The 22,183-nt window shown below is 35.5% G+C and overlaps 1 protein-coding gene across 5 annotated transcripts in view; it reads right to left on the reverse strand.

The window, feature by feature from the left end:
• Tlk (Tousled-like kinase) overlaps nucleotides 1-22,183 on the reverse strand; it is a 117,142-nt gene that overhangs the window by 68,992 nt on the left and 25,967 nt on the right. For 2 of the 5 annotated variants that reach the window (XM_089105423.1, XM_089105422.1), the window contains exons 1-2: nucleotides 21,138-21,646; nucleotides 3,016-3,092 (exon numbers count right to left, since the gene is read on the reverse strand). In XM_089105423.1, coding sequence (XP_088961549.1) covers nucleotides 3,016-3,092; nucleotides 21,138-21,261 — 201 coding nt within the window. In that variant the 5' untranslated portion in view covers nucleotides 21,262-21,646. Of the gene's footprint in view, nucleotides 1-3,015; nucleotides 3,093-8,712; nucleotides 8,844-21,137; nucleotides 21,647-22,183 lie in introns of those variants that run through there. The other 3 variants (XM_089105425.1, XM_089105427.1, XM_089105426.1) reach the window with 3 other exon arrangements.

Below are 22,183 nucleotides of genomic sequence, written 5' to 3' on the forward strand. Positions count from 1 at the left end.
CCAAGTGCGTAAAAAAGAAAAGCGATGAAAAGAAAGGAGGTTGCATATGGAAAAAAAACTAACAAATGTAGCACAAATCTCTTTAATGAAGCATTTTCAAGTGAGTAAAAAATAAAGGCAACGAAAATAAATGAGCTCTCATATGGAAAAAAAACTAACAAATGTAGCACAAATCTCTTTAAAGAAGCATTTTCAAGTGCGTAAAAAAGATACGCGATTAAAAGAAAGGAGGTCGCATATGGAAAAAAACTAACAAATGTAGCACAAATCTCTTTAAAGAAGCATTTTCAAGTGAGTAAAAAAGAAAGGCAACGAAAAGAAAGGAGGTCGCATATGGAAAAAAAACTAACAAATGTAGCACAAATCTCTTTAAAGAAGCATTTTCAAGTGCTTAAAAAATAAATGCAACGAAAATAAAGGAGCTCGCATATGGAAAAAAACTAACAAATGTAGCACAAATCTCTTTAAAGAAGCATTTTCAAGTGCGTAAAAAAGAAAGGCAAAGAAAAGAAAGGAGGTCGCATATGGAAAAAAAACTAACAAATGTAGCACAAATCTCTTTAAAGAAGCATTTTCAAGTGCGTAAAAAAGAAAGGCAACGAAAAGAAAGGAGGTCGCATATGGAAAAAAACTAACAAATGTAGCACAAATCTCTTTAAAGAAGCATTTTCAAGTGCGTAAAAAAGAAAAGCAACGAAAAGAAAGGAGCTCGCATATGAAAAAAAACTAACAAATGTAGCACAAATCTCTTTAAAGAAGCGTTTTCAAGTGCTTAAAAAAGAAACGCGATGAAAAGAAAGGAGGTTGCATATGGAAAAAAACTAACAAATGTAGCACAAACCTCTTTAAAGAAGCATTTTCAAGTGAGTAAAAAAGAAATGCAACGAAAAGACAGGAGCTCTCATATGGAAAAAAACTAACAACTGTAGCACAAATCTCTTTAAAGAAGCGTTTTCAAGTGCTTAAAAACGAAACGCGATGAAAAGAAAGGAGGTTGCATATTGAAAAAAACTAACAAATGTAGCACAAATCTCTTTAAAGAAGCATTTTCAAGTGAGTAAAAAAGAAAGGCAACGAAAAGAAAGGAGGTCTCATATGGAAAAAAACTAACAAATGTAGCACAAATCTCTTTAAAGTAGCATTTTCAAGTGCGTACAAAAGAAACGCGAGGAAAAGAAAGGAGGTTGCATATGTAAAAAAACTAACAACTGTAGCACAAATCTCTTTAAATAAGCATTTTCAAGTGAGTAAAAAAGAAATGCAACAAAAAGACAGGAGGTCGCATATGGAAAAAAACTAACAAATGTAGCACAAATCTCTTTAAAGAATCATTTTCAAGTGCGTAAAAACGAAAAGCAACGAAAAGAAAGGAGCTCGCATATGGAAAAAAACTAACAAATGTAGCACAAATCTCTTTAAAGAAGCATTTTCAAGTGCGTAAAAAAGAAAGGCAACGAAAAGAAAGGAGGTCGCATATGGAAAAAAAACTAACAACTGTAGCACAAATCTCTTTAAAGAAGCATTTTCAAGTGCGTAAAAAAGAAAGACAACGAAAAGAAAGGAGCTCGCATATGGAAAAAACTAACAAATTTAGCACAAATCTCTTTAAAGAAGCATTTTCAAGTGCGTAAAAAAGAAAGGCAACGAAAAGAAAGGAGGTCGCACATGGAAAAAAACTAACAAATGTAGCACAAATCTCTTTAAAGAAGCATTTTCAAGTGCGTAAAAAAGAAAGGCAACGAAAAGAAAGGAGCTCGCATGTGGAAAAAAACTAACAAATGTAGCACAAATCTCTTTAAAGAAGCATTTTCAAGTGCGTAAAAAAGAAAGGCAACGAAAAGAAAGGAGGTTGCACATGGAAAAAAACTAACAAATGTAGCACAAATCTCTTTAAAGAAGCATTTTCAAGTGCGTAAAAAAGAAAGGCAACGAAAAGAAAGGAGCTCGCATATGGAAAAAAACTAACAAATGTAGCACAAATCTCTTTAAAGAAGCATTTTCAAGTGCGTAAAAAAGAAAGGCAACGAAAAGAAAGGAGCTTGCATATGGAAAAAAACTAACAAATGTAGCACAAATCTATTTAAAGAAGCATTTTCAAGTTCGTAAAAAAGAAAGGCAACGAAAAGAAAGGAGGTTGCATATGGAAAAAAAACTAACAAATGTAGCACAAATCTCTTTAAAGAAGCATTTTCAAGTGCGTAAAAAAGAAAAGCGAGGAAAAGAAAGGAGCTCGCATATGGAAAAAAACTAACAAATGTATCACAAATCTCTTTAAATAAGCATTTTCAATTGAGTAAAAAAGAAAGGCAACGAAAAGAAAGGAGCTCGCATATGGAAAAAAACTAACAAATGTAGCACAAATCTCTTTAAAGAAGCATTTTCAAGTGCGTAAAAAAGAAAAGCAACGAAAAGAAAGGAGCTCGCATATGGAAAAAAACTAACAAATGTAGCACAAATCTCTTTAAAGAAGCATTTTCAAGTGCGTAAAAAAGAAAAGCGATGAAAAGAAAGGAGCTCGCATATGGAAAAAAAAAACTAACAAATGAGCACACTGCTTACACAGATGCTAACTCCTTGTTTATTATTTAACCAAAAAAACTTAAAAAATGCAGACAAAATTTGTTTATATCCATTTTTTTTACGTTTTTACGAGCCAGACAAACATTTCGGGGGGGATTGGTCAAACCCCCCAACCCCCCTCTGAGTACGGCCTTGACTGAGAGGAGAGGAGGTGGGGACAATTCATTTTTTTATCCCACAGTAATGCACGACATCCCTAGACTACAATACAGGTTTTAAAGTTAAAAGGAAAAAAGGCAGCTCCCTCCGGATCCCAGATTTATAAACAAGCTGAACATTTAGAAAGTGGAGGGGGGATTAATATTTACAGAAAAAGGAGTCTGTTCATCTTTGGGCCTAAATAGCTGGCTTTTAATGCCTTCTCAAAGACTTTTTAAAAGGTCTCCCTAATCCTCCTGTTTGCACGCGGCAGTCTTTAAGAGAATATCTACTTACTTTTGGTCCAAGAATCCTAGCTTCAAGTAGTTCCTGTTTTCTTGGGTCCAGCGCTTGTAAATTGTCCATTCGCTGAGCTGGAAAAAAGAATTAATCAATGAAAATATATCTGATAGCACACCAAGCAATTAGCTTGCTGCTGCAATGGGCATCTTTCCAACTGATCGGTAGCATTCTGAATTGTTTAGATAATTGCCGCGTGCTGGCTATGCAAAGGTATTTCAAATGTAAAGGAAGTGTAGGCCTAATATGTAATAGGAAGGATTTATTAATAAAACACAAAACAATAATTAAATAACTTTTTTGCTAAGTTGAAGGCTCTTGCAAAGGGTTTGCCATTGCCTTGAATAAATGGCACACTTGCCTTACATTTTACAAACCATATAAATATTGCACAATATTCCATAAACAGCTAAAACAGCAAAATATCCACGTGTAAAAAATTGCATATGTACTTCTACACTAATCTTGATTGGCGGTTACCTAATAGAAAAAATGACTTAAACAAGACAAAGTGATCTCCAACAACGAATTTAATTTAATTAATTTCGTATATATATTATGATATTATGCAGTATGATATTCACTAGCATTAATTTTATATTAATTAATAAATATTATTGAAATGACAATATTATTACATTATAATATTAAAAGTATAATATATCAAAATATTATTAATATATCATACGTTAATATAATAATATAATATTAATTAATTTCATACTATATAGATCAGTATTCATAGAAATAGCGCAGGAAAAGAGGGATTTAATTTTATTTCAACAACATTTTTTAAAGTTTTGGAAACTTCTTAAGGTCCATTCACAATGAAATTTTGCGTTAATCTCGGAGTTAGCAAAATCATAGTGCGAATGAGGCTTTAGTCAAATTTCGTTTTCGCGATTTTAAGTTTTGGAAATCCAAGGACTGTTTTAAGCATCAGGCAAGATACGTGTAATAATTTGTTCTTCTTAAGTTACACATGTATAAACTCATGCTTCGAATCACGTATGCATCCATTTTGAGCATACCTTCAAATAACTGCTAATATATCTGGCTAAATCAAAATTGAGGAGAGCTAAAGGATATTTGAAGAAGAAAATATCCAATATTTTGGAAAGTAAATGTTTGCCTAAATGTCTATATTTCCATATAATTTTATCAGTTTTGCCCAGAAGAGCTCTTCAGACATTTATAGGAATGATTCCTCCTCTGTGAATTTGTCACAGATGTATAGAGTAATCACCTCCCAGGATGATTCAGATATTCTTCAGACTGACAAATGTCGGCATTTCGTCAATTTTAGGCGGAAGAGGTTCTCAGACATTTATAGGGGTGATTCCTCTTCTATGAACTTGTCTCCAGCTGTATAGGGTAATCACCTCCCAGGATGATTCGGATATTTTTCAGGCTGACAAATTCTTCAGGCGACTCCTCTATATAGGGCTGATTCCTCTTCTATGAGCTTGTCTTCAGCTGTATAGAATAATGACGTCCTAGGATGGTTCAGGTGTTCTTTGGGCAGACATAAAACGAGGCGAGATAATTTCTTCTTTATTGAACTATACACACCAAATTGCGATCATCTTATAGAAATGAAATAACTCTGAACAGAACTTAGATATCCTTATCAAATTAAAACCCAACTTTTGGCACCACTATGCAAGTATCACAGCGAAAACGTCAAAAATGACAAGTCTTATACAGAGACCTTTCACATGCAGATATGAATAGATGTGGGTCTGCACATTTAAAGCCCTCAAGCGACTAATTCTGACCACAGTAAACCACTCATATTACAATGAAGAAATGAACGCTCTGGAGAGTGAAAAGAAGAATGCAACAGTCCAATGTCTAAGACGTCTGCTGTATCGGGGCTACCTCAGTTGCCTTGGTTTACAGGCCTCTCACATTATTCTCATCTGCACAGTGGCCTACTTGAGTTGTTCAAGCCGACTTCGGGATACTACGATAATTTATTGGCAAACAACTTTGCTATTCTTAATAAAAACCACCTCAATGGCTATTTTTTCAAATTTAAAGATCAGCGATTCCATGAAGACATTGGTCATTGGACTTCCCAAACCGCACTTGTTGAAAAATGGAACGACCATCGCAGAAGTTAACGGCCTTCCATCGCAGCCTTTAACAACAGATCAGACAGTTTTTAGATGATATTAAATGAAAAGTGGGACGAAACTCTCAGCACAGAAAGTAAAGGATCTTAGGGATCTGGTTAGGATCTTAGGGATAAAGGATCTGAGGGCCTAGGAAATATTTTAGAAAAGATCAATCTAATCCGATGTAATCTGACTCATAGGTAGGGAGAAAGGATAAGGGCTTTGGGACTCTTGTCATATGTAAATCTACCAGGATGGGTAATCAAATCTTGCGTGTGCTAGTGTGGCTAGTTATGCCTTTTGTGGGTCAGGACCTGACCCAAACTCTTTAGAAGAGTGAAGGGGTGGTATCCAAATTCATTGAATCGGAACAAGGGCTAGTAATTTTGACGAATATCAACCAGACTATATTCTTTTTAAGATTGACGTTGTTGCGAAAGTCAGAAATAACATTATACGAACTAGGTCTACTATTTTGAAAGGAAAAACAGATTCAAATTCCTTGGGGTAGGCTGACCATAATTTCTAGTGGTAGACATCTTTCAGAAGGGGTTTTGTAATCTCAACCAAACTCAGCCTGGAGTAAGATACTCCAGGCTGGAGCCTGGAGTAAGCCTGGAGTAAGATACTCAAATGGAATATATATTGATCAAATATTCAACCGAAAATTTGTTTTCAGCATTTAAAGAACTTTGGAGGAAAACAGAGTAGCCAAAACGTCCATGTTTTTCCTCTTCAGGCTCCGGACTTGACCATACCTTTTCTGGGCCAGGAGAATCCCAACATTGTTGTCAACATATTCTACAAAATTGGGCTGCCATGCATATGCAAAACTTCGCGGGGGTAGGAGCTTTTCTCCTAGTCGTTTTTGCCGGGGTCATAGCATATCCTAACTCTTAGGGATGATGGGGGGGGGGGGCTAATCAATTATAATCAGAACATTTACCATTCTACCACAACAGGTTGTCAGATTTTAACAAAATTTGGAAGTAAATGACTCTTTTAATCGGGACTTCTACAAGATGTCTTCAAATTTCAAAAACCGAGGGGGGAGGGGTGACGGGCACCTAAATTCTATTCATACCAGTATCTACCAAAACCACTGTTGAATCTCCAAAAAGCAGAGTCGAGAGTAACAGTTACTGTCTTACTCATGCCTTTTTGGAGCCCAGAATACCCAGCCTCTTCAGTGGCAGGTGAATGGGGGGGGCTAGATTCTTGGAAAAAGTCCTTCTAAAAGAAGGGAATGTCAGGTCCAAGCCAAACTTTGTGGGAAATTAGAGCAATACTCGTAGTTCCTTTTTATGGTTTTCGTCTCATCCGACCTTCGTGCTAGTGGGTAAAGTAGAGGTGTTAAATTTCTTGTTCTGCCTAATTACTAGGTGGGCTTACAAAAACTGCGGTAGCACAGTGGATTGATATCTGTTTGGCAATACGGGACCTAAGATTGGATCCCAGCATTCACAGAGCTTGGAATTGCGCAGAGATAAAGACCCCAAAAAATCAAAGAAGAAGAATAAGGTGGGCTTGTGGAATCCATTCTTCAAAATGGTAAACAGTTACATTAATGGTATCGGGTATCCATGCTCGATCATGCATGCATGGAGAGGGAGGGGCTAAATTCGTGTCAACCGTATCCACAATATTGACCTGTTTTCTCTCAATAGGGAGTAGCTGCTAGGACTTTTGTTGCGCCTTTAAGTTTCAATCCTGTAGACCTTGCCGCTGGTGCTGCTCCACAACCACGATCCAGGGGACACAGGTACTGCAATACTTCATAGGGCTTTGTCTTCAAAAAATTTAAGCTGAGAACTGTAGAGCATAAAGTAAAAAAACACCTATAGTAGCAAATTAATCGGCAATGTATTTTTGTTTTGTTTCTTTCATCTAAGCTTCACTGTAAAGAGCCGGGGAATTGAGGGAGCGTTAGACTGCATCTTATAGAAGATAATTTCTGTTCATTTTCAGTTTTAGCGTAACTCTCCCATAAAAAATACTAGTTTCTTGAGGCTCTTAAGAAACATTTATTCATACTATCCTGTCTGCAATAGTACTGCAACAGCCAAAATTTTAGGAGGGCACCGGAAAATTTCTTAGGGGTATATAAAACTGCCAAAACGTGCGTTTTTACGCAAAAATTTCTCTAATTGTTCCGAGGTACATCGAATGATTCTGAGAAGAGGGGGAACGGCCAATTCTTCTTATGTTCCCCTATAATCCAACTTTTCTAAAAGTCTTATAGAGTCGGAGGGAGGGGACACCCCTTTGGAGACAAAACGTCCTCTTTCCTTTCTCAATTCTGCGTACACATATCCAGTAAGGACAGAACCTTGTTATCTAAGTTTGTGGCGAACCGTCTTAAGAATCATTTTCAGAAAATCCCGCAAAAAAGAAATATCTAACTGATTTTATTTGCTTATTCCCAACGGCTATTTTCTAGGAATCGTACGTAACATTAGAAGATACCATAGAAATCGATAAACTTTGCAAAGGAAATGCGAAAGATTATTTTACCAGGAATTTGTTATAACACTACAAAGCAATTGATTTCACAAGAAGCTATAAATAAAATAAATAATGATTCGACAAAAAACTAGCCCAGAGTCAACATTCCTGCTTCCCCTTAACGCCAAATGTACATTGAAGCCTACATTGAATTTAGATGGACGTGTTTTAGAATTAACACATAATTATAAAAATGAAAACTGAAGGAGCTTCATTGGTTAGTTCTTTAATCTAAGGGCTGAAAATGCCTTTTCAAAAATAAACAAGTGTTTTTTTCTTCCATTTTTGCTATTCTTCTGAGGTTAATAAAACTTAAAAAAATGGTAAAAAAAACGATAGAATGTGTGCTTGTATTTACATCCATGTGCTTCGGCCGTCCTATATAAGAACAGATTAAGTGCAAAATTCAAGTTACTAGCCTATTCAATTTTAAAAAGGCGCGAACAACTTTTACATAGAAATTAGGGCTGCTCCTGCACCAAGATCCTTACACTAGCGTCAATTGCGGTGGAGGGTATAGGGGAGCCTGTGACTCCTGAATTTTGAAAATACCTTTCTGGGGGTATCTTCATTGGATAATGCCTTTTTTGGGGTATGCCTATTTTCAATGAAAGATGGGAAAACGACATATTTGCCCCCCCCCCCCGTAGATAATGAGAAAAAAATTTTCCCCCTAAATATCCGTGAACGCCACTGTAAACATTTGTGAAGGAAACACTATAATTGCAATAACGCCATGCATTGTATAAAACATGTTTTATACAAACAATATTTTTCATTAGCATAAGATGTGCCTAGGAGACGACCTTTCGAGTTTCCTTCAAGTGAAACATGAAAAGTTTTCAATAAGTAACTTTAAATACCAAGCGGGGGAGGGGGGAATCAGAACTTTAGAAACGCCTAGGTGGGACATGGCACAAAACAGTTGGAAACCACTGCTCTATACGCTCTGACTTTTAAGCCTAATGCAGATCAAAATTCTAGACGTGACACTACCTAAACCTGGGTAGTCCTAAACTAAAAAAAAAAATCAAACGAGTAAAACATAGACGAAAAAAAAAATCAAGACCTGTACAAATTCTGACAATTAAAACAATCTACAGACATCTTCCGACGGGCACCATTCCACTCTAAAGACAGTTCTTAAGCACAAAAAAGGCTTTGAAGTTACAAAATGAAATCCAAAAACTAATGTTATTTAGCAATCAGTAAAAGAAATATACTAGATGAGAGGTTTTTGATAAGCATGGGCTTTAGACGTAATGGTATGTATTTGGCAAAGTGTCTTGACAGAATGAACAAAGCCTTTGGGCGGTAGATCATACCCAATCTTGAAAATTTCGGCTCGGTCAAAATCAGATCCGAGATTATAAAAACCAACTATTTGGCCGGAATCGAATCAAGTGCATTGTAATAAATACTCACACACAAAAACAATAAAATATTTTTTTTAGCAGCCGTGTGTAACTGGTCGCAGTTACACCTGGCGAAATTCCGGGGGTTGTACGAGAATTTCATCTCGAGGGCAAGGAACCTGAAAACACAGACAAGAGTTTTTTCGCTCCCGAATTTCTTTTGTGAGTCCTTCAGACTAATCTTAAGAGAAAAAACCCCCTTAGGTGCATGTATCTTGGAATAGTTTCAGACCAGTAGACAACGATTTGCCGAATTTACCATAGAGTACAAATGTATACACGGGGGGGGGGGTCCCGTTTAATATTCAATGTATTTGCTGTTTTTTAACTAGCAGTTATTTAAAATAATATAAAAAATTCATATACTTGCCCTTTCCCCGTGGGAAGAGCGATAACAAAATCAGGGGAAAGGAGAACAGAAGAGGACATTCTCTGATAACACACATCGAATCAAAATTTTCAGATAGCCATTTTGTTCAACGTAGCAAAAAGTTCTGGAAATTAGGTCTTTGAGGATGGCACACCCCTCCCCTAGCCCTCAGGGCAAGGATTGTAACCCACCCCCTCGAAGCTAGAATTTGTGCGCACCTTTAAACGACTTAGATTTGATGTCTTTCAAGCAAACTAAGGAATACATAAGAGCAACAAGCTAGAAGGAAGTACGAAAAGCCAAACCGCCAATAAAATGATTACTCGTATTAGTAGCAGCAGAAATTACCGACAGAAAAACCAGAGCATTAGAATTTGTCCTCTCAAGAAAATCCAACCCTAAGATTTACTGAGTAGTATATCGTGGTGGCTTCGTAAGACACAATGGATTCAACACATGAAAATCGAGAGGGGGGGGGGCAAAATTAATTTTTCAATTTCCAGAGGGGGCAAGTTTGTCTTTTTTTTCATGAAACTACGAGATAAGACCGTTTTCAATAAGAAGTACCCCACAAAATGGATTTTTCAAAATATAGGGGAGCACAGGCCTCACTTGCTCCCCCCCCCCAATTGACACAACTATTTGTTACTGCAACAGTTAATGGAACAGGAAACGAATTTGTTCAGTGGGTGAAAAAATAATTTGCTCAGTAATGACTTTTTTATATAAAAATACATCAGTTAGGCATAGGAGTATAATAATAATGGAATTTGTTCATTGCAGTCAGAGCACACACAGTGAAAACTGTTTAAGTGCATTAACATTACATTCTTAGGGAAAACCAAACGCATGAGATGGGCCCAGAGTGGCCGTGCATTTGTCCTTTATTAAACCAAATTAGTCAACGCACTCATTCAACAGCGTTATAACACTATGAAATTTTGTTAAGTCGAGACTTAATATATCATAGGCAGCGCAATCGCGCTGCCTAAGTAAAGAACGATGTTGGCACAATGTATTATTTTTTTTCCATACCAGGGCACTTCGTATCGCAGGATTTGTCGTAGAAACTTCGAAAAGGGCTCATTCGATTGAAAATAAGAATGGCTAGTGCCCTTTTTAATAGTCGAAAGTCACTGGAGGGCAACTAGCCCCCCCGCCCATCATTCCCCCAAACACATAGCCATTTTGTTCATCATTCCCCCAAGATAGCCATTTTGTTCAGCGTAGTTGATTTAAAGATAGAAATCATGTTTTTGAGGAGGACACTCCCCCACAACCCTCAGGGCAAGGGTTTTAAGTTGTACCCTGGGGGAATATAAGAACAATGTCGGCACAATGTATTATTTATTATTTTTTCCTTTAGGCCAGGCCACTTCGTATCGAAGAAGTTGTCGTAGAAACTTCGAAAAGGGCTCATTCAATTGGAAATTGGAGTGGCTTGTACCCTATTTAATAGTCGAAAGTGACTGGAAGGCAACTAACACCCCTTTCAAGCCCACCATTTCCCGAAACACATCCAATCAAAATTTTTGGGATAGCCATTTTGTTCAGCGTAGTTGATTTCCAGATAGAAAATATGTTTTTGAGGAGGTCACTCCCCCACAACCCTCAGGGCAAGGGTTTTAAGTTATGCCCTGGGGGCATATAAGAACGATGTTGGCAAAATGTATTATTTATTATTTTTTCCCTTTAGACCAGGCTACTTCGTATCGAAGAATCGTATCGTATTGAAGTATCAATCGTATAATCGTATAATCGTAATCGTATTACGATTTTACGATTATCGATTTTATCGATTATCGTAAATTTTATAGATTTTATCGATTAAATTATATCGATTTTATCGATTATCGTAGGTGTTTAAAATCGATTTACGATTTCACGATTATCGTAAAAACTTCAAAAGGAGCTCATTCAATTGGAAATTGAGAGGGCTAGTGCCCTTTTTAATAGTCAAAAGTGATTGGAGGGTAACTAACCCCCCTCTCACGCCCACCATTCGCCCAACACACATTGAATCAAAATTTTCAGATAGCCATTTTGTTCAACGTAGCAGAAAGTTTTGGAAATTAGGTCTTTGAGGATGGCAACCCCCCCCCCTAGCCCTCAGGGCAAGGATTGTAAGTTATGCTCTGGGGGCATATAAGGTTACTGAAAGCGTTGTCGTAAAAACTTCAAAAGGCTTTAATTGATTGGAAATTGAAAAAGCTAGTGCCTTTTTTAATAGTTGAAAGTGATTGGAGAACCACTAACTCCCCTCTCACGCCCACCATTTTCCCAAACACATCCAATCAATGAGATAGCCATTTTGTTTAACGTAGTTAAAAGTTCTGGAACTTAGGTCTAGAGGATGACGACCACCCTTAAAGTCCTTAGGGTAAGGGTTGTAATTTATGCCCTGGGGACATATAAGGTGTTTATAGAAAACATTGTCGTAGAAACTCAAAAAGGGCTCATTCGAGTTGAAATTGAAATGGCTTCTACCTTTCTCAACAGTCAAAAAGGATTGAAAGGCCCGACAATTCTACTGTAAAGATCGATGTGGGTATAATGTATTATTTTTCTGTTGTTGTTGTTTAGACCAGGGCACTTCGTATCGAAGGAGTTGTCGTAGGAACTTCAAAAAGGGCGCATTCGATTGAAAATATATCAAGTTTCCCATTTCAGGTCAACTAGAGGAGGTATGAAACTAAATTAATCACTACTATTTGTTTCCAGTTTTTTAAAAGGGTGTATGTTGTTCAAAATTGCTGAAAATTTTTCTCCAGCATACAAATAGCACGCCAAACTATAAATTCTTAAAAAAACAAAAAGATTTAAAGTATTATTTTCTTTTTCCCTGAAAAGACAATATCAACATAAAACGAACAGAAATTAATTAAAAAAAAATTTTTCCACAAAATAAGTTTTTCAAAGAAAACTAAAGAACTTTATTAAACAAAGAATGAGCAAAAATAAAATCAAATAATCTACCAAGCGTGAAACTACCACAAATCAGCATCGATAAATAAATGAAACCCAAAACGAACAGAAATTATAATAAATAACCGAGTCAAACTCAAAACGAGCAGAAATTAACATAAGTTGGGCTCAAAACCCCTATGCCTTACCAAGCCCAGAATATACTTTGCACTTTACTTAAAAAAATATAAATGTTTTTACTTTCATAACTTTAATAAATAAAATAATACTAACATTTTGATTACTAAATATCAGTATATGTATATTAGACTGACAATGCACATTCATTTTTATTTTTTTCAGTAAAGTTCAAATTATGTTCTGGCCTTGGGAAGGCATAGGGGTTTTGAGCCCAACTTATGTTAATTTCTGCTCGTTTTGAGTTTGACTCGGTTATTTATTGTAATTTCTGTTCGTTTTGAGTTTCATGAACCGACCAAATTGGAGCAATTGCTCCCAGCCATGTTTGTGTATCTCAGCCCTCAACCAGCAATGCTAATCCAGGGATCGTGGAATACAGCGGCCAACAAAGACAAGAGGGCAACAAAGCAGTCAAGTTTGAACCAGGGAAAAGACAACACTGGTTGCACTTGCTCTTCACCTATCCTTAATGTTTACGTTTTTCTTACACAGCTCAGCAAACTGCAGAGGTTGAACACTCATAACCGGCCATATTGGATCAATTACTCCATGCTATGTTCCAGGTCCCAGCATCTCAAGGTGTGAAACAGAAATCCTTGTGACCCAGATGTTCTTAGTTCATCAAAATAATTGCACAAAATGTTGGCAGAAAATAAGACAAATTTTAGAAAGATGCTACCTAACTGCAAAGCAGCTTCGGTAATTCGAAGACTTTTCATCACATACTGTGAAAGGATAGGAGCAAGGCATGAAATAGTTTAGTCAGTCTGGTCACTAGATGAAAAAGACGTTCAGCCTTTGATCGTCCAGCCCGCCCCCACCCGAAATTCTATTTATTTTAATTCCAGAACATTTCTGACTCAGATTAACTATTTTTTAATTAATGCCCCCCCCCCAAAAAAAAATTTACCGCGTGCGCATCATAACACACATTAACGAACGGTAATAGTACAAATTAACGACTGAAATAATTAACTAATTAACAAATTACCTAATTAACAAATTAAGTGTTTAATTAAAAAAAATACAGGTAAACAATAATAAAAAGGCCTAAGATAGAAATCAAAACAGCAATTTTACGCGGTTATTCAAAAGGCATTAAGTCACAGGAAAGCAAAAAAAAAAGAAAAATCACTTCAGCTTTTAGCTTTAACTAAAATCATTTGCTCGAATCGGCTGATTTAGAAGAGATCAATGCATGACAATGACAATTTCTATGATGACAAATTCAAGATATGGCAATGACCATTTAGGTATGAAATGCTGCAAGGCCGTATCCAGGGGGGCTACCCGGTTTGTACCCCCCCCCCCGAAATTTTTGACCGAGTCGAAGATAAGTCAAAAATTAGTAAAACCTAGGTAAAAATCAGTAAAATTAGTCGAAAACTGAGTAAAAAATTAGTAACCCCCCCCCCGAAAGTCAAAAATTAGTAACCCCCCCCCCGACAAAAAAAATCCTGGATCCGCCCTTGAAATGCTGCGTTTTCAGACTATGTAACAGGAGAAAAGAAGAACAATATTGGTGAGAAAGAACAGATACAATGCCTCAATTATTTTTTTTTTTTTAATAAGTAAATTAAAATAAGAGCAAACAGACTAAGCAACCATTGCGAGTCTCAATTAAGGGGGGGGGGGTAAGGTATGAATTTCTGTTTGAAAAAAATCTAGATACCGCCTTTTAAATTAGTTGCCATAGAAGTTTCTAATCGACCGGACAGCAAGCCCTGTGCTTTCAAAATATTCTCCTTGAGATCCTCATTTTTGTTTAAGGGCAGGACAATCCTGACCAGAAAATTAGAGGAAAAGTTAATATACCGAATGATAATAAAATTATCCATAGCCTGGAAACAAGGAGACCTTCACCGGGGGAACATCCTCAAAAGTACAACTATTCTAAACGCCAAATGTGAGAGGCGAAAATCGATCTTAACAGTTCGTCCAAGAGAGTGGAACGTATGTATAGGTAAACTAAAACAAAAGCGGAAATTCCTTTGAGAGGACGCCACTGGAAGTTTGCTCCGGGAACAATCTGATAATTAGACATGTCGAGAAATGAGACAGTCAAATCTTACGCTTGACTCCCTCATCCCTTTAAGGGTGATGGCTATGGAGTAAACCGGTTTTAGTTTCAATAAGATAACGCGACATTCTTTGAATCATGGGCAAGTTTGTTGAAATCAACCAAAAGATGTCAAGAACTGACACTGTTTCTGATAAAATTGCGGTGCTGTTCTAAAATCCGGGAAACACGCGATAAGTAAAGTTTGGTTAATGCTAATGAAATATAACAAAATAGGATAAAAATAGAATAGTTTAGAAACAAATTTCGGCTAAATATTTGCACATTTGGGGTGGGGGTAAAGCATAGTTTATATTAAATACGTAACCTAACCTAGGTAGGCCACCTCCCCCCCTAAACCCCCAAAACTAAAGTTTAAATATAGTTCCCGGGGTACTTGGGCATTATATGAGCAGTTACAAGGAAACCAGTCACGAAAAAACTCGTTTTTGACGGGTTAATTCAAGACACCGCTATAAAGTAATGGAATGCATAGCGTGTTTTTCATTGCGTATACGATATTTAAACTGTTGTTTTTGGGGGTTTAGGGGGGAGTACCTAGGTTAGATTAGGTTAGGTTACGTATTTAATACATGCAATGCTTTACCCCCCCCCCCCCCAATGTGCAAATATATAGCCCAAATTTGTTTAAACTATTATATATTCATCCTATTTTATTTTATAAGCATTAACCAAACTTGACTTTTTAGAAATGCCCATATTTTCCGGGATATATATATATATATATATATATATATATATATATATATATATATATATATATATATATATATATATATATATATATGAATATGTTTACGGGTGATGGATAGAGGGCTCTCCTAACTTTAGGGGAACTCTTTCTAATTCCTTTCCTAACTTCAGATTTTCTTTTTAACTGGTCTCCTCACCAGTGAAGAAAATACTTTACCCCCCCCCCTCAGGTTCGGATGAGTGTGTAACTATGAATCCAGAGATTCGCGGGAGGAGATTAAAATAGAAAGAAAAAACTGTGACCCATTTGAAGGGGGAAAAAATTGTGATGTGTATTTTGCTGTAAATGATATAACCTTGAATAGGGATGTGGGTGTCTTCAAATTCCCAAGAGGGAGTCCCGTGCTTTTACCCATGGGGTTTTGACTTATTGTGTATCTAGGTATGGTACAAACATCGCTGGAAAAACACTGGAATCCAAAATTAATATTTTGCAATGAATTAATGCGCACTGATTTAAATTACAGATGTTTTGAAGCTACTTCTGCGCATTTTTTGAGCCGAGAGTAGCTCCGTTTTCGTATTTGAAAAATCTGAAACCCTAAAATTTTGTTTTTAATGCACAGTAATCGAAGTTGGGTTAAAAAAAATTTAACAGGCTAACACGGTATTTTCAAGTAAATTTTGAAACGGTTTGTTATTAACTGTATCGCATTTACACAACGGATTATTTTTCTCGGTAAAAATGAGGATTAAGGTAACAATAAGCAATCTATAAATAGGAGACGAGATAAGGACGAAATAAGCGTATACGTCGCATTAACATGACAACACCAGTCACTAGATCGAATAAGCCTATCTAGTTGTTTTTTTTTTCAAGACACGTTGAATGACAAATTCATGGAAAGTTATTAGACCAAAATCAAGGAAAGTAACGGAATAAAATTTACGGCTCAGGTTAGGACGAGCCTAATGAAGCCTAATAAACGTTAAAAGAATTTGCTTTTTATACTGAGCTCAAATATTTAAAATTTACTATATTCTAAATGTACACACCAAGGTATGTTTATATTTAGACTCATCATATTCATTTGTTTTTCAATTTCTTAGATCTTTATCAAAAGTCCAAATGTTTGATCAATGACTGGGGGGTTTTTCATATTGCTGCGAAATAGCTTAGGCTATATTAGATGAAAACTGTTTCCCCTATATATAAGGTAAATGACCAAGGCCCCACAGAAAGTGAGGATGTATTTCTTGGAGATTTAAACCCTAGGCTAGAAGACCATGAGATTCAACATTGGGATGCTGGTAAAAGGGCTTCGACTAATTTATTTTTCTACAGTGTTAAAGAGTTTTGGTGAATAATATAATTTAAAGTTAAATTTACCAATTAAATATATAAGAATTTGGATTCCAGTGTGAGCTAGTGTGTTCCAGTGTGATTCCAGTGTGAGCTATTGTGTTCCAGGTTGATTCCAGGGGATTCCAGTCTGAGTCAATTGTCTTAACAATTCCAAAAAACTGGACGGATTTTAATTTTTCCAGATAGACTACAAGTTTGCCCACTATGCGCTATTTTTGGGAAGGAACTGGGTCATTTTCTTTTTAGGTGCTATAATTTGGCAAATCTAAGGGAAGATTTGTTGAACGGTGGAAATGATGAACTACTACTAGGGATCCTTAAATCAACGTCTCCTAGATATATAATGGCAATAGGCAGTTTTATTTTAAAGGTTTAAGGGCTCCAAAATAGGAAATTTCTATTTCTTTGTATCTATTTATTTTATTAGGTTTATTTATATCAATATATATATATATATTTTATATATATATATATATATATATATATATATATATATATATATATATATATATATATATATATATATATATATATATATATATATATATATATATATATATATATATATATATATATATATATATATATATATATATATATATATATTGTCACTACCGTGACAATTTTACCCCGTCCGCTCCCCTAATGGTTCAAGATATAGCCCTAAATAAGAGACAATAAAGTTTTTTTTTGTTAGGAATAAAGAACGAAGTTAAACTTAAAACGAACAAAGGTTACTGCTTCGCAGTTTGTGCAACATACATCTGAAATCCTGTTTTGTTGCGTTGATTTGCGTTTTCAGTAAAGCATTAATTTTTCAGAATTACTAAATCACTTTTCATTCCATTCCGACATACCTTTCGAGGAGTTTCAGGCTTTTTTGAAATTTTTATAAATTTATTTTCGCGATAGAATTTTACTATTAAGATTAAACGAAATAATAGTTGTCATTCCTGAATCAGCAACTAATGGCAATTTTCCCTCACAAGACTGTTTTTTTTTTCAAAATTTATTTTTAAAGTTTTGGTTACTATTTTTCGTTCTTTACTAGTTTTTAGCTATCGGTGCAACCATGACCAAAGAAATATATGACCACCGAAATATATGATGCAAAGAAATAATGGGAACAGTTGGATAAATATATAATTTAAAAATGACTGGAACACGAGGATGAAAATAGAAGGGAGCATGAAAATCTGATTAATCAAAACTCCTAAGGAACAACGGTCTCTTCTTGCAGTTCTGTGCAGAGGTAGGAATGGGGGGGGGGGGCTTTTATCACGGTAGAAACCATAATATTCCGAAAGTATTGAGTTTGGAAATGAATGGTTTAACGACTATTTTGTTATTTAAAGCGTCAAATGCAGAAGAGCCCATATACCGTAATAATACCCAATTTTCTCAAAACATTTCACGGAAAACCTTCTTCGAAGGGAAATTCCCCCTCAAGACCTCCGTCTGAATGTAGGCCAAGTCAGGAACCATCATTAGTAAAGCAGTTCAGAAGAAGAACCCTCTTCGGTACGTGTCAGTTATTGGTAACATATTCAAGAATTACGCTTAGGTTACATCTCAGAAAACTGGTTTCATAGCTACAGAAACAAGTTATGGATGATACAATGCACTGGACTTGAATAATTTGGGATACATATATTTGCACATTAGGGGTGGGATGGGGGTTAGGTTACGTTGGGTTTCCAAAATTTTGTTTCTAAGTATTTTATCATCATGTTTTGTTATTTTTCATTAGAATAACCTAACATCACTTTTTGGGTGTGTTTCCAATAGCCAACAAGAACCTCCCCTTCTTTTCCCGAGTTTAGGTGAACGTTTTACGAAAATTCCTATGCATTAAAATCCATGAATTATAGATACTTCCGGGTATTTTTAGCGAAAACTTCACATTAATTCCACATATATTAGATAAATGTACAGTATAGGTGGAAATCAGATAAGAAAATAAAAGAAATATACCATTAGATTTCTCGTCAACTGTTGGTTCATAATGTCAAATAATCCCAATTTGAAAGATGAATAAAATCAGTAATGTTTTGCACACATCCTAGAGCTATTTATGGCCTCACTAGGAGGGAGGGAGTCTGGGAGGCAATTGCGACTGCAGCAGTTATTATAGCTGGAACGAACATTTAATAAAAAATGTAATGATTAACATTTTTTGTTAAAATTCTACTTTTGGCTATCTTGTAAAAGGGTTAGGCTAGGAAAAGGAAACTTTCAGGGATGGGTCTATAGGCTAAAGTATGTACCAGGAAGGTATTTTGAAGTAACTACCTCCACTCCTTCTCCCTCTAGAGGGTCCTGAGATTTGCCTACATTACAGGTCTATTAACTATTGAAATTTTGACAAAACAACATTTTATCTAGATTTTCGGTTATCACTTTCTTTTTCTTTGACTTTAGTTCTGGAAATGTAATTTTCTGGTTATTTGAATAGAATTTTAAGCCATATCAATTTCTTTTTTTTTTTATTTAGGAAATACATTTGCATATCTTTAAAACCTTATAAATTAGGATTGAGCAAAGTTGTGAAGCTGAAAATAATTTTGTTGTACTTCATTTAAGCAGAAGCTCTAATTTGCAAGGTTTTACTTTTAAAACACAAAATTTTTTAAAGGTCATCAAAGGTCAGGACCCTCTAGAGGGAGAAGGAGTGGAGGTAGGTACTTCAAAATACCTTTCCAGGACATACTTTAGCCTGTGGACCCACCCCTGAAAGTTTCATTTTCCTAACATAGCCCTTTGCCAAGATAGTCAAAAGTAGCTAAAGTAGAATTATACCATTTTTTCTTATCTTTTCTGTCCTATTCTTATACTGTTATAGATATTTGTCTAATTACCAAGTCAATCACCGAAATAAATAAGCAATGTCTATTGAGCCCTTGAGTGAAATCCGAAAGAAGACACAATCAAGAAAGGGGGTCAAAACTATTCTCCCATTTGATAGTAGGAGCCCGTGGCGTTATCTAAGCAGATGGCAAAAGTGACGAACAATAAGTCTCGTCCTTCAAGAAAAATGCTTCAAAATTGAGCAACCAGATCAATATAGGATTGTCGAATTTTAAATAGGAAGCCAAAGGAAGGATATGCATGCTGTTACAATCGTAGGCATTTTGAGAGGCAAGACTTCTTAAAAATAGTTGAATTCTAATATTACTCAATTTAAGAAATTTTTTAATAGCAATATTAACTATTTTTTGTTTAAAGTAATTTCGAATATAGACAGAAGGGTTGGTTAGTTAAAGTGTAAAATAGGGCAAAAATTTCGGTACTTTTCAATTAGGTAATACCCACGCAAAATAATGTATAGGGAAGATGCTAAAGAAAACTAGTCAAACGGGTATCTGTCAATAGAGAAAGATTTGGATCGCAACCATGGTTTGTCATTGCGTTTACAATATTTAAACTATTGTTTTTTGGGATTTAGGGGGGGGAGGTGCCTAGGTTAGGTTACGTATTTAATGTATACTATGCTTTCTGCATAGCTGTCATTTGGCTGTCTGCCAATGCAATATATTCAATATATAAAGCATTAGATATATAAAGCATTGTCTGTCTGCAGCAATATATAAAACTATTCCAACATTTGGTAACACTAGACTAGTGTCATATTCTGATCTGAACACTACAATAGCAAAGATTTTTATATATTATATATAGCCTATGTTTTTTTAAGATTTCTAAAGATTTTTATATTCTTTCTAGATATAGATATTGGATTTTCAGTTACTTCGACTTTAATCGAACCCCAGCCGACCTACTCCTAAACAAGTGTGTGGATATAGCCTAATATCCACTATACCATATCCAAGTTTGCGAAATTAAGTCTGTATATAGGGGGATCAGGGGGGGGGGCTCCATAAACTTGAAGCAGAAGAAATTTTCTGAATACACTGAAACAAGAATTTTATTATTATAATATTTAGTTCAGAACAATACATAAACCAGCCTAGGCCTATATACTACTAATTTGTTTTTTAACAAGTCACTACACTTGTAAGTCATGGAGAGAACATAAAAGGGTACTTTCCCATTATATGGGCCTTTCTAAAAAGTCAAGTTTGGTTAATGCTAATGAAATAAAATAAACTAGGATGAATATATAATAGTTTATAAACAAATTTGGGCTATATATCTGCATATTTCGGGGGGTGGGGGGGGAAGAATTGCATATATTAAATACGTAACCTAACCTAGGTACCTTTTCCCTCCCTAAAGCCCAAAAAACAAGAGTTTAAATATCGTATACGCAATGAAAACCACGCTATGCATTTCATTACTCTATAGCGTCTTGAATTAACCCGTCAAAAACGGGTTTTCCGTGACTGGTTTCCTTGTAAAGGCCCATTTAATGGGAAAGTACCCATAAAAGTTAAGTATATTTTTCTAGGTTTTGTCTACAAACCCCCAAATTTATCACAAGAATTCCTTTACAAAAACAACTTACTTTCAAAATCCATGATCAGAATCCGATATAGTTCATCAAAAATCTGATTATCCCCAGTAAAATTCAATTGACTCCCTTCGAGGTAGTCAAAGGGGCCTTTATTTGCAATTATCTCTCGCTGCATCAGTTAAAACAACACAACTACAACTCCAAACATCCTCAACAATCCACAGGTGGTGAACGATTTATGGAGTATTTCTTCCAAAGAAACAAAATATACTCCCTTTACCAGTTTCACTAAATTTTATACAATAAGCATTGATTATGTCACAGGTATTCAACAAATAAACATATTTTGCGCGGTGAATGACGGCGATCTTGGCACCGGAGCCTCACAAAATAATCCGTTTGAAAAATAATTCCGTTGACGCCAGGGATATTTCCAACTTCAATCAAATCTCTAGTTTCCCACTACACTCAAATGTATCACAATGTATGCAATTTCGCTACTTATATTTGATAATTGTAGATTACAGAAAACTAATAATTTTTTTATAATAACATAGGCACATTTGAAACCATTCAGGCTAAGAATCGGTATCAAACAAAACTCGGTAACTGGAGTCTTTCATCTATTTGCGTGGCAGAGAACCAAACATTGGTTAGGGGTTGCTAACTCTTACTAATCCCCCGTAATTTGTTTCAGCGGGTAATAGGAGCATACAATTATAAAATATAATACCCCCTGATTCTCCGCCCCTGTAAGAAAGGACTTGCGCAAGTCGAGTAACACAGTGATGGAATAAGAATTACCAGGAAAATAAATAACGCATGTTGGTTTTATGAATGTGTTGAATTGTCTGCAATAGTTTAGAAACTATTTTAAAAAGGACAAAGTAATACAAATTAAATAGGAATAGGACATTAAATAAGAATAGGAATAAAATAGGAATAGGCATAGGAATTAAATAGGACAAACTAATACAGGGATGATATTTATGGTGTAATCACAGCGCTTCCCTGGCTTTAAAGGAATAACGGAAAAGCCATAGAAAAAAATCAAAGAAACATAGAAGGATGTTAAATACGACGTGGGTGGGAGGGGA

The sequence above is a fragment of the Artemia sp. Qi Xiang Cuo genome, chromosome 19, assembly GCF_049724085.1.
Source record: "Artemia sp. Qi Xiang Cuo chromosome 19, ASM4972408v1, whole genome shotgun sequence".
NCBI classification, from domain to species: domain Eukaryota; kingdom Metazoa; phylum Arthropoda; class Branchiopoda; order Anostraca; family Artemiidae; genus Artemia; species Artemia sp. Qi Xiang Cuo.